The sequence below is a fragment of the Bos javanicus genome, chromosome 6, assembly GCF_032452875.1.
Source record: "Bos javanicus breed banteng chromosome 6, ARS-OSU_banteng_1.0, whole genome shotgun sequence".
In the NCBI taxonomy this organism is placed as follows: domain Eukaryota; kingdom Metazoa; phylum Chordata; class Mammalia; order Artiodactyla; family Bovidae; genus Bos; species Bos javanicus.
In genome coordinates this window covers 43,789,847-43,803,776 of record NC_083873.1, presented here as the reverse complement: position 1 = coordinate 43,803,776, position 13,930 = coordinate 43,789,847, and the positions used below count along the sequence as shown (strand labels likewise).

Genomic DNA, 13,930 nt, shown 5'->3' with positions numbered 1-13,930 from the left:
AGGGATAAAACCCCGGTCTCCTGCTTGGCAGGCAGATTCTTTACGGTCTGAGCCACATGTGGGGCAGGGGCCTCTAACATCCTCACAGGACCTGTCTGGCATTCTTGTTCTAGGCTGTTTATACGGTAAATTAGATCTGTTTTCAAGCCCCTAACTGACCCCCATCTTTTCTCCCTCGGCACACATGCCCTTGTTCTGTTTACATGTGGGTGTGTTGATTGATGGTGAGTCCAACCTTCCACTCACTCTTAGACAGTAAGCAGTTTTAGGGCAGAAAGTTTTATGATCTTACACAGGTTCAGCACCTGGGATGCTGGTGGACCATCTTTTGGACATAGTGGATTCTTACTGATTTGTTGGCTCATAACAGCTGGCTGGTTCCCCTTTTATCCTGTGTTCTATGCATTTGGAGATACATACATATATATGTGTATGTGTGTGTGTGTGTATATATATATATATATATATTTTTTTTTCCCCCATGCAGGTATCTAGGTGTAGAGAGATGGGTGATGTGTGTCTTCCTCTTTGCTGTGGCACTATAGCGCAGAAGTCGTCCTTTGACTCCAACTCTTTTTAGCAAGGACTCTAAGTTTTAATTGTTATCTTTAGGATTGACTTTATCTACCTTTACAAGGTGGGAAGACTGTGAGCAGTTAGTACTTAGTAGGCAGAGTTCATGTGGAGGAGAAGGAAGTCTATCTCACACCCTTGGGCAAGTCTCAAGTTACTGTCTGAGACTATAAATAACAACTGTGGACATGAATTACAGAGACAGATTCTTCATGGATAATTTTCCAAGCAGTAAGGTGTTTTCTTTCCTCTTCCCTATTCCTTTTTCAAGTGATGGTGGTTACTGATAATATTTACAAAAAGAATATATGAATTCTGAGAATACATTTCTCCTCTCCTATGTTGCCCATTAATTTGTTTTATTTATTGTAAACTCTGGGCATTTCTAGAGCAGTTTTATGATGCAGATATTCAGCAAGACCTTTGGTGCATATGAGTAATCTACACTTCACATTTTCCTTTTTTTTGTTTGTTTGTTTTGTTTTTTGATTGTTTTTTTCTGAATGGGAAATGACTACATTTTACCCATTTCTACATTTTCAAAATTTTAATTTTTCATATTTAGTCCTTAATGATTTTGCCTGCAGATACCTAAAGAAGATGCTTGAAGCTGGAAAATGTAGATATTGTCTGTCACTCCTTCTTTTGAAGCAAATGACATTTGTTAGCAATTTGTACTATCTCTTTGCTCATACCTTTGCCCAAACTTGCAGTGACTAAAGCATTGGAGATAAATTTAGATATCACATTTTTTTCCATTTAAGAGTTTTCAAGATTTTTCTTTCACGTGAAACTTTGATCTGTAAAAATGCCTCTGTTACACATTGAGTTGGGACTCACTGTAATCTCCAAGCTGAGTTGTCATTTCTACTCTCTCTTCTCTAAGTAGGCATGACACCCCAGAGAGGGAAGCATGAAGCCTGGTCCTCATTCACCTTTGCATATTCATAAATCTCAATGTCTATCCCATCAGCCTGTAGGTACAGAAACTTTACTGCATACATTTTACTTAAAAAAAAAAAAAAAAAGCTTTAGGAAGGGAGAGACAGGGAGGAGTGGGAGGACAGAGAAATAGTTGGATCTGAGAAATCAGACAAGGAAGTGGGCATTTGTGTAGCTCCCCCTGCAGGTGAGGCCTGGATTCTGCAGCCTCTTACCTACACACCCTGAACTTCTGTGGAATCCCATGGTTAAGCCTGCAAGGTAGGCATTGTGTTCATTTTCTAGATGGATAGATGAAGACTCAGAGAAATTAAGTAGTTCGGCTTGTGGGATGGAGGTGTAGAGGTGGTTTCGTACTCGTGTTTGTGTCTGGCGTTGCTTGCTGAGGGTACGGTCTTCACTGACAATGTATTCTATGTCTATCTGAATTAGATTCTGCTTCAAAGTGTTTGTTCTTAGCAGCTTAATTTACATACCTAGAAAGGGATCATGATTATGAACTTGGCTTAATGCTCTTTTAGAAAGTGAGTTTCTTTTTATAAAATCATTATCTTCAGACTAGACCTCAAAATACTGCAAAACCAAAGCACTCACGTTTCATTCCTACTCAGTTACAATGAGTATGGTTTTGATTTTTTTTTTAGGCATTGTGGTGATGGTGGCCATGGAGATTTCAGAATTAATCACACGCGTCTACCCCCCAGGTGACCATAGTCTGTCCCTGTTTGCCTTTGTTCCTCTACGCTCTGGGAGGTGTGAGGATATCAGAGCACACAGTCTATTCTGGCTTTGAACTCTGGGCCATTGACTTTGGAACCTGCTCCTGTGAATGATGGCCTTCTAGTCCACCAAGTGACCCAAGGACTTGAGGTCTTAGTTATAATTGTTTCAAAACCAGCACCACAAAATTCTGCAAGCCTACATTGAAATCCATTCAGTGGAGTTTGTTTTATTGATATTTCATAAATCACAGGAGATTACAAAACCATGTTTTTTAGCCTTTCTTTCTGGATACTTTTACCACAGTGAGCTTTGAATGGCCCTAACTCATGCAGCCTTTTTGTATTTGTCCACACTTCAAGCGGAGTCTATAAAATATATATTGTAAGTTTATTCAGTTATTCGTATTTAGAGTCAAGGTTCTGATCTATTTGCTGAGTTCTGTTCTAGAGAGAGATAAACATGTTGTTTGTACTTCCTGGTATAGATTTGTAAGAGAGTAGATATGTGGCATGGAAAACATTTTTTGTAGTGTGATTTGCCATGTGGCCTTAAGATGTGTTGTAATCAGGCCTTCGTTTGCAATTGCCACCTTCAGAAGGAGTCTTAATTTCATTTAGGGAGAAGAGTGGAGGGAAAAGAGTGGCCTTCTAATGAGGGTTTCTTTTTCTCAGGGTATGCTCTCAATGATCTGAATCAGACACCCCAAGTTAACTTCAGCGGTTGATCCACAGAAAAAGGGGCATTCTTTTAAATGATTTGCAAAATCACACTCAAAGAGACCTGTGGTATGGTTACTGCTGGCCAGAGCAGGGTACCATGTACTGACTGTATTCCTGTCTGAGTTCTGCCTTTTCTTAACTTGCCTGGCAGTTTTAGCTAAATGAGTTTGGTGTTTGCTTCTGAATGTGAAGCTCTGGCCCCCTTCTGATTAGTGGAGAGACTCCTAGATGTCTGTTATTTGACTTTAAGCACAAGCAAAAAATGCCATATTTCTGCATAGTCTGCAGAATATCTTCAGTCAGACAAGACTGACTTCAGGTTCCAGGTCTCACACATACCAGCTTTTTGTCTTTAGAAAAGTTACCCTCTCTAAGATTCAGAATTTATCCCTAGAATTGACAGAATATTAGTACTTGCTTCTCCTGTTAGTGCAAGAACTAAGTGAGATAATCCACAGAACTACTCAGTACACTGCTTGGCACACAGCAAATATTCCCCAGATGTTAGCTATAATTTTCTTATTGCTATTATTTTTACTCTATGTCAGAGAAGTATGGACTATGAATGTTAGAGGTAGAATGTTCTCTAGAAATAGAAAAGACCCTGTTCTTTGAAAGCTGAAGAAGAAGAGGGGGAAAAAAGGAGCCCCGAACTTCATTTCCCATCCTTCAAACTTGTTTATTACAGTAGTAGGTTGCCATGGAAACTTTCGGGATTAAGATGGTATTATTGAGTTAAGCATTCAATAAACATCTCAGGAAAGAAATCTAAGACATGTATGCACACCATAAGTAGTTTTCAAATGAAAGGGTTATTTGGGGGCAAAGAGGGGATGGCAGTTACTGACTTGCTTGTCTCATGGGAGTTGCCCGAGAGAATGACGATCGAGTTGAAACTGTGATCATCACCCTGCTTTTGCCTCTTTGAGGGTCGTTCCACAAAGTTGTCAGTAGTTACAGCCAGAATTTCAAAATGGGAAGCTGCTCTTTACGTACCAGGGAGTGTGGCTTTCCAAAATAGATTCTGAAGTCGAAAAGAACTCTGAGTGTTTTTTGAGAAGGGCTGACCTCCTTTCATGCCACTTACTGTGAATTAAAGCTGTGAGGGAGAACTAGTTCGGGCATGTGGTCCAGCACTTAGAGCCGCCTCTGCCAGGGAACAAGATTTGTGTTTCTAAGGAGATACAACAAAAAGGAGAATGCTTCAAGAGCCAGCGGCTGTCAGAGTGTAAAAGTATCTATGTTCAGAAAGGGAAACAGAAGTTGAATTAAGTAATCTTATACAGAAGTTACAGGGTGCCCTTCTGCTAATAATTCGTAAATGCAAAAGCAAATAGTTGTGGTCACAAAGGGCTTAGTACATCTCAGCTGATTTGAGTTCTCAGACTCGAACTGGATGTGATTGGTATTGACCTGCTCTGTGCATGTGATTTTCAGATGGTCTGACTCTTGTCTGTCATTTTCTTGGGTTGTATTAGTAACAGAGACAGAGGGTGACATATTCCAGCAGAGGTTTAGGCAGCCAGTTGACAATGAGAGGTGGAAAAACTCTCATTCTACCAACCAGAACAGCAAAACAGAATCCTCTACCAGTGTCTTGAATGCCAGTGTCAGCCCATTTGCAAATGTTTAATCAGTGATTAGCATGGAAGGATGCCCTGGATGGATTCCTTGGATAAAGTATCATCACAGGACAGAAATCACAGGGAGAGTGCACCAAGGAAAAATTACAGTACAGCTATATTTACTTTGTGCCGCTGCAGTGGGGTTTTATTTTCCACAGTTGGAAAGGGAACCACCTGTCTGAACTGCTGATGTCATAGAGCTCCCTCGAGACACAGGGCTGTTGGAAAGCACATGATACTGTATGTATTTGCTCTTACGTCCATATCAGGCTAAGATTGGGTTTCAAATCTGTGCCCTATTGTGGAGTTCATTGAGCAGTGACTCCCAGGTGCCCTCCCACGTCACCATGCCCTTGTGAATTAAAAAGTCGCGTGTGTGAGCCCCCATCGTGAGTGTTCCCTCGACCTGCTGTGCAACTATTTACACTGCAGTAAAATGAATGACATGCATCCTAGGGGTTATCATTTATGGACTCAGTTCTGAAAGTGAGTATGGAGAGACATGGTCTCTGCCCCCAGCCTCCTGCTGATGTCTTGGCTTTTATTTTCTTTCTAATTATCAGGATTTAAAAATATATATCTTTCTCAGATTTGGAGGTTTCATGTGTGGATTGTTAAAGAGGGAAAAAAAGAGAATAGAATGAGTAGCATTGAAACATGTACATTACCATGTGTGAAATAGATTGCTAATGGGAATTGCTGTGTATATAGCACAGGGAGTTCAGCCTGTTGCTCTGTGATGACCTAGAGGGATGAGATGGAGGGTTTGGGTGGGAGGCTCAAGAGGGAGGGGATATATGTATACTTATGGCTGATTCACATTATTGTGCAAAAATCACACAACATTGTAAAGCAATTATCCTCCAATTAAAAATAAATTTTAAAAATTTAAATTAAAAAAAGGATAGGATGTGCCAATCTTTTAAATTTTTTGCTTATTTATTTAACTTAATTTTTTTGTGTGTGGCGTGTCACTGTGGGGGAATTGTTATGGAATGAATGAATGAATGCCTAATGCCTAATTTGGAAAGGAAAAGGCTGGAGAGTATGACCATGCAGCTTCAAGGCACCTATTGAATTATAATAATTATTTTTTTAAGATGCTGAAGTGTTGTATAACCACTGCTCCAATTCTTTGTATCTAGGGTAGACTCAAGCCTTTTAAACATTGCCCCTTAAGGCAACATAAAGGCTACTGCATTGCACAACTCCAGGGGGCACCATTTCCGTCGTCATCCAGGACTCACACTCATACCATCCTGCTGACTATATGTCCAATCCCAGAAAATATGATGCTATTAACATTACTCAAACATTTCATAAAAATAGAATTGTTACCAATGATTGCAGAAGGCATGCTATCAGTGAAGTTGTTCATTATTTTAATAGTACCATGTATCTGAATTTGAATATCTTTACCAACTTGCAAATTATATGGTTGTTACACAAAGTAGGTAGAAAACAGAGTTTCTGAGAGTGTAAATTACATTCTTGGGCCACATCAAATCAATGTCCTATTAGGGATCAGAACCAGGGTTCTTAATTCCCAGACTTCCCATGATGCACACCCTCAATTAAATTAATATTTTAAATGATGCTTGGTACTTTTCCTCAAATCTTAGGAACAGAGTAAATAGGATGGGCTAAGACCCCCTGGTTCATCTAATCTTTCCCCTAGTGTAAGATTTTCCTCTGAACCATTAAAAGTGTTATAATATATGATTGATATTAATTAGTTTTCTGTAAAGTACTGCACTCCTTAACATGAACTGAACTAGAAATAAATATATTACCATGAATTAAGATTTTATTAGTTGCGAAGAAGAATTGGATGAAGACACCTATGTGAAATCCTAAGTACAGGCATCCAATTGAATTAATGCCAGCACTGCCTTGAGATTAATTTGAGTGCTGAATAAGAAATAGTATACCATAACATAACTGTGTTTACTGAATCATTTTTGGCATCCAAAACTAAAGCTACATTATAAATGCAACAACAGGCTTTTCTCCCTTGGAAGAGAGAAGCGAGTGCATTTTGTAATTCAAGTGAATGTTACCCACTGAAAAATGCCTCTAGTCCCCAGGAAGAGAACAGGCTTCTTGAGGACCTTGCATGCTCATCCCTCAGAGTTCGCATACTTTGTTCTGCTCTGGCCTTCTGCAGCCTGGTCAAGTTTTGGAATATGATCAGCTCTATTTTCTCTCTACCCACCAATCTGGAGCACCTGGTTAGACCTCACTTTATAAGTTTCCATCTCATTATTATCTATATGTTTTGAAAAGGTATGGAAGGTGTTGAAAAGATATACGGGGTTGCCTCAGGGATGTTCCTGATTATGTAAGGAGAGTGGGTTATACAGCATTTAATACAGGGCTGTGAGAGAATACGGTGAAGCTCCAAGGATCACTGTTCACTAATGGGGATGGAAGTGATGCGCCTAGAGGTGAGTCCTGCTCGCACTCTGCCCTAACACCCCTTTACATTCTGAAAGCCGCTGACTCTCCAGTCACTCATTTTATATGCATCTATATCGCTTACTTGAGATGAGTGCAAAACTTTAGGCCACCACTGCCAAGTAGGAAGATTATGGCCATCATATATATACTTTGAAATTTTCTAGTAGCCACATTTACAAAAGGTAAATTTAAATTTAATAACATCTTTTATTTTTCACAATATGTTCAAAATATTATATCAACATGTCATCACTATAACTTGTTAATATCTTCTATTCAGTTTTTCACATTTAAGACTTTGAAATCTTCTGTATATTTTGTATTGACAGAACATCTCAGTTTTGACTAGACACATTTCAAATGCTCAGGACCATGAGTGGTTAGTGGCTGTTGCATTGGACAGCACCGTTTTCAAAGTATATCCCTACTTGGCAGCATATCCTGACACAGAAAAATTACTTGAAAGAAAAAAAATACCTTAAATATCTAAAATAAAATATAACATATCCTTTACATCACTTTATCAATTTCAAAATTAATTGTATGATTGATCACAAATTCCAGAAGAATGTGAATGCTGAGACGATGTATTTGATGGGCCACTGGTGGCAAAATTGACTTTATATTGAATTGTTTTGCTTCTGTGGCTTTGTTTTCCATTTTTGCCCCCATAGATAGCATCATTTTAAAACATGATTTGCTACTTGGTGGGTCTTCTCGGATTTGCAAACTCATGGTATCTTGTCAGTTTTCAGGCCCCATATGGATGTCTTGCTTCTTAACAGAGAAACTCTTGAAAGACTGTTAGCTCAGATCACTTTTGTGGCCAGCATCATGGAAACAAAAACTGCTCTCTGCAATTGCTGCTTCTGATCTCTTTAGAAGTAGACCCGGGTCAGGACTGGTGTGAGGCTGGTTTTCCCTTTCTTCACGTACAGACATTTGACATCCTAAAAGTGTAGGTGATGATTCTGTGTGTGCACCCAGAGAAAGTCAGCTGAATGTTAAGACTTCAAAAGAAAGTCTGCTCTGCTTTGTTTCTAGAATAGTTTCTAGATGAGGAAGCCAGGAAAGAGCAGATCTCTGTATTTACTCTGATGGTGCTTGATGTTCAATGAGTTTTACATATTGGTGTGTGGATAACAGGTATCATTACTGAGTACTTATTATATGCCAAGAGTTAGGTGCGTATACATCTCATTGAACCCTAACACCAATCATGTAAAGTAGGTATTAATATTTATATTGCCATTTTCACAGCTAAAAATGAGAGATCATATAATTAAACTCACTTGGGTTCACACAGACAGGTGTATGTGTATGCTAAGTCGCTTCAGTAACATCTGACTCTCTGGGACCTCTGTCCATGGGAATCTCCAGGCAAGAACACTGGAATGGGTTGCCATACCCTCCTCTAGGGGATCTTCCTGATCCAGGGATCGAGCCCACATTTTTTATGTCTCCTGCATTGGCAGGCGGGTTCTTTACCACTCTTGCCACCAGGGAATCAGACAGATACCCAATGGCAGATCTGCACTGACTGACCCCAAAAGTTATGTTCTCAGAGAAGAGGACCAGGTTTTCACACCAAGTTGATGACCCCCTTTAATAGTGAACTTTAAACCAAAGGCAAAGTACTAAAGTTTATGAGTTGAAAGTTTCTTTCACTTCATTTAATAAATACATTCAGAGAAGTGAGTTAACCAGAGACAATTATGTGATATGGCTTATACGTGGAATCTTAAAAACATGGTACAAGTGAACTTTTTTGCAAAACAGAGATAGAGTCGCCAATGTAGAAAACAAACTTATGGTTACCATGGGGTAAGGGAGGGGGAGGGATGCATTGGGAAATTAAGATTGACATATACACACTACCCTAGATGATCTCTTGCACTGGGGGCAGATTCTTTACCATCTGAGCCACCAGGGACTCATATATAAAATAGATAACTAATAAGGACCTACTGTATAGCACAGAGAACTCTATTCAATACTCTGTAATGACCTATATGGGGAAAGAATCTAAAACTAGAGTGGTTACATGTATATGTATAACTAATTCACTTTGCTGTATACTTGAAACTAATATAATATGGTAAACCAACTATAGTCCAATGAAAATTAAAAAAAAAAAAGAAAGAATTCAGATACTTAATCTTATCTCATCTTTTGATAGAATATAAATTTAGACAATTGAAATGGCTTTGTCCAAGGTCCACATTGGGTCTCTTGATTCCTACTCCACTTCTGATTGTCTGTGTGGTTTATTGGCTTCTTTAAGGTTAGTTGAACATTCAGAATTTTTTTAACAGGAAGGTAGCAAACTTTAAAATTTGGAGTATGGGAAGATTTTCTTCTCTTTCTTCTCTGTGCATTTTAGACTTTTTACTGATATATACTATGAATACTGAAAAGTGCATATATCATAAGGGTTGAGTTCATGAACTTTCACTAACTGACCATATCCATGGAACCAGAATTGACAGCAAGAAATAAACCATAACTAGCTTTCTGGAGGGCTTCCCAGGTAGCTCAGTGGTAAAGAATCAGTGCAAGAGTCACAGGAGACAAGGGTTCCACCCTGGGTCAAGAAGATCTCCTGGAGAAGGAAATGACAACCTGCTCCAGTATTCTTTCCTGGGAAATTCCATGAACAGAGGAGCCTGGCGGGCTCCCATCCATGGGGCCGCAAAGAGTCTGACATGACTGAGTGACTGAGCAACCACAAGTATTTCTGGAGCCCCTTGCCCACACCATGCTCGCAGCTTCTAACCAAACCAAAGTCAGTCTCTAACCTGACTTCTGGCTTAATAAATTAGGTATATCTGTTTCCGTACTTATTCATATAATGGCTAGAGTAATCATCAAACATATACTTTTTGAGTGTGTCTGGCTTATTTATCTTCACATTATATTTGCTGGAATTATGCACATTTTCACGTATCGTAGACTTTTTTTTCATTCTCACTGATGTATTTGGCTATACTTTTGAAGTGTAAGAATCTCAACAACCATAATATTGCCAGTGGAATTAATAAGTTTATTGAACTTTAATTACTATTTAAATTGCTTTTTAAAAGAGTATTAAGCTTACTTTTATTTGATTCAGTCTAAAACAAAATAAAATAACAAACTCAATTATGGAGGCTTAGCGGTCGCAATGTAAGGTATATCCCAGCAAACCACTCTTGTCCTGTGTTTTTACGCAATATTCAACATAGGGTAATATAATAGGGAAAACAAAGAGGGCACAGTCTGAAAATACCCGCAAGAGAGTGCCGAGTTGGAGTTCCCACTAAATAGCTTTGTATGGCTGTGTAAAAGGTTAGGTGTGGCCTATTTTTAGGTACCCTACATGGAAATGGATGTACTAAGATGGATGGTAGAAAGTTATACCTCAGGAGTTGTCAGAGATTTTTGTTTTGAAAAGAGGTAGGAAAAGAATCCTTTCTGATCATCTGCTTCGGGCAAAGTACATCCTGGGCTCTTTAACGCTTTTGAACTGTTGAAAAGGGAAACTTGTAAATTGCCTTTTGAAGATTTGTTTCACAGGCCCAGAAATCAAGCTATCTTATGTTAGTTTTCTTGTTTCTCTTTTTCTGGGTGCAAGAAAATGGGAAGTGTAATCTGTCTTGCGAGAGGATACTGCTGGGGTGTCCAGCCCTGTACGTGCTGGTGGTTTATCAAGCACCTTTTTCCTTACCGAGGTTTATCATTTCCCTGATTTTCCTCCACTATTACCAGGGCTCATTCTCCAAATGTTCTGTTAGAGGAATGTAGTATGTCTGAGGCTATTCATTCAGCACTAAGGGACGATCTCTAAGTGGATGGTATTATTTGGCTCTGAAGCACAGATCTTCCTTCTGCTAAATAGGGTCGTATGTACAAAGAAAAGAGCTAAACAGGACAACTGCATAACTCCCAGTGATATATCAACTATTTATCCTGTGATACATCCTGATTTAATATATTTGCTAACAATGCCAGGATAGCATATGTTAGGCATTTGTCCTTCTTTTCTACATCCACGTTCTATAGTAACATCTCAGATGATCTTTCTCAAATTAAAAAAAAAAAAAAAGGTAAGGTCTCCTTTTACCAAATACTATGAGCTTTTTATTTAATGGGCCGAATGCTCTGGTAATAGAAGGCAGGAATGTTACTTTAAGCTCTTGTTTCCATGGACCTTATTCCTATTTACAAAACCCTAAATTTCAGATCCATCCACCCTTCTAAATCTTCTCTCTCTGGGTAACATTATTTCATACCCATTGTAAAACCAAATCACATGTTAGTATGTTAAATTACATCTATATGCAGGCATAAGTGAATAGTCACTATCGTATCAACTGTGTGTTTTTCATCCTTACTATGCAAGCAGGGACCTGATCGTCAGCGTGACTTGTACCGTTTAATAGAGTTAATGATAAACAAGATGAAATCTTGCTATTTCTCTGGGGCAATGACCTGGGCTTTGTAAGATCCTCGGATCTGTAGAAACTGGCCTTCTTATGGGCAATATTCATGAAAGTATTATATATTTCCAGTCCTCATCTATTCTTTTTCTGGAATGGTTAGGAAGTTTAAAGATCCATATTTCTATGAGAATGTGCTTTTACTTTTCCTACACATTGTCCCTGATTTCTAGTTCCTTTGAACAGTGCAACATTTGCATTCACCCTGTGCAAAGAAGCTTTCCCAAGTCTCCTGTCTCTGTCAGGGCAGAGACATCACTGCATTTGAGAGTTGACAGGGATCTTAGATATAACTGAATCTGACCACCTCTATCGACAGATGAGGAAACTGAGGCTAGAATCGTTAAGTGAACTGCCCAAAGTTGAATTGCAGAACCCATATCCTTCCTACCCTCTTTTTCCATCCTTTCTGGGCTAAATCAAGATCCACAGAGTCACTCGACTTATTAAGAAGACTTGAGCCTCATGTCATCACTTGAAATCTCAAGAATTTGGCCTTGGTTTCATCCCTGTGAACCATCTTCTCATGAAAATTCTTAATGGTCACAATAATGATCACCCAAGTGTAGGAAGAGTAATTTGCAGGGAAGATCCATAAAACTGCAAGAACACTAATTTGAAGAGGCTGACAGTACAGCTTTCACTCCTGTGGAGATGGTCAGCCTTCTAGGGGAAAGGGGAGGTCAAGGTCTCATGTGACATTTGGAGAACCCAGAATGAGGTTCCTGCCCAAGAACAGGGCTGCAACGTGACAGCATTTACACAGGTGGCTCCACATTCAGGAACAGATTGTGGTACAGAAATTCACTTGCAAGTTGCTGGTTTGAAATTTGGACTGCATCTTTCGCACCAGTCAATTTCAGTTGTCTCCTATCAAAGCCACATCTCCAACAGCTCTTCCCTTCTTCCTTCTATAACCGCCCCATCTTATTCCCAGCTGGTAAAAATCCCTTCTTGAGAAATTTTCTTAATACTTTAGTCACACCATTCTAAAAGTATTTACTTTTTTTTCCCCTTGGTATGTGCTTCTGAACACCATTAGATGCAAGAAGGGAGAAAAAAATATGATGAACAAATATAGATGCTTTTGTATAAATAACTGAAATCTCCTTAACTGTACCAAGGATAATTGCATTTTTCAATGGAATGTTTGTTTCACTTAACTGGTGACATTTCAAGTTGACAAACAAAGTGTAGATGGCTATGGCATCTGGGGTCAGTGATTTGGGCCCACCTCTCAGGCAAGCTTAATAGCTGAAAGCTTTCTTTTCCCCAGAATTCAGAGCTCAGAGTGTTTTTCAGGGGGCCAGATAGTAACTTCTCCCAGCCTTGCATCCTGAGTGGAGTGGCTATTAGACTTGATAGGCAGAAATGGCTTTCTTTTAGATATATGATGAATATTGAAGTTTATAGTGGATATCAGAGGCTGTTTCTATTTGTTACATTCCCTGTATGTTAAGAATGCATAGTTATAAGTCTGAATCTCTATATTTCTTTAAAAAAATGAATAGTTTTATTCTTCTGAATATAAAAGCTGTACATGTTTATCTCAGAAAATTTAAAAATTATAGAAAGACACATATATTCACACATAGAAAAATATAAAAGAACTTATGTCATTGGCCACTATTAACACCTTGTTATATTTTCTCCTTATCCTCTTTGTGCTTCTGTTTTTCTGAGTGTTATTTATATGTAAATTTTTGTGACTATAGTTTCTTCAAATATAATTTTAAACCTTAATATATTTTGAACATTTTCTTATTATGCTATTAAATATATTTTACTACAGTTTTTAATGATAGCGTTGAGTATATATACATACTGAGTATGTCTGTATGAATATATATATATATATATATATATATACAGTGTTCCATAATTTATTTCGTCAGGGCATTATTGTTGGAGACTTACACTGCTTTCAAGTTTTCAATAATGTAAATTATGTAGCATTGACTATCTCCACACTAAAATTCTTTCCATGTATCCCCCTGTTATTTCCTTAAGATGAAGTTCTAGAAGTAGAATTTTTGGGTCTATGGGGTTGCCCATTTTTAACATTTTTGACACATATTGCCTGCTTGTCCCCTAGAAAAATCTCTGCTCATTTATAATACGACCAGTGGTATTTGACATCTATTTTTTATTGAGCTGCTAAATGCAGAGGTCAGTCTTAGAAGTGGTCTTCTTGGTTAAGAATATTTCCTCAAAAATCCTGTGTCTAGTTGGGATAGCAATAGAAAGTAGGATTTTATACAAGGCATCACAAAATTTAGCTTAGACCTTAAGCTAATTACTTCCTAAGATGAGAATTTATTTCCTTTCTACATCCTCACATTTTTAGGATATATATTTACTCTGCTAGAGTAAATTCAAATGCCAAAGCACTGGGAAAATATACAACAGA

The 13,930-nt window shown here is 38.4% G+C and overlaps 1 protein-coding gene across 8 annotated transcripts in view; it reads left to right on the top strand.

Annotated features, from left to right (window-relative positions):
• PPARGC1A (PPARG coactivator 1 alpha) overlaps positions 1 to 13,930 on the top strand; it is a 718,583-nt gene that overhangs the window by 591,398 nt on the left and 113,255 nt on the right. Inside the window, exon 1 of one of the 8 annotated variants that reach the window (XM_061419796.1) lies at positions 4,969 to 5,068. The exons of 6 other annotated variants lie outside the window; for them this stretch is intronic. In XM_061419796.1, the coding sequence (XP_061275780.1) occupies positions 5,051 to 5,068 (18 nt within the window). In that variant the 5' untranslated portion in view covers positions 4,969 to 5,050. Of the gene's footprint in view, positions 1 to 4,968; positions 5,069 to 13,930 lie in introns of those variants that run through there. One more of the 8 variants, XM_061419800.1, reaches the window with a different exon arrangement.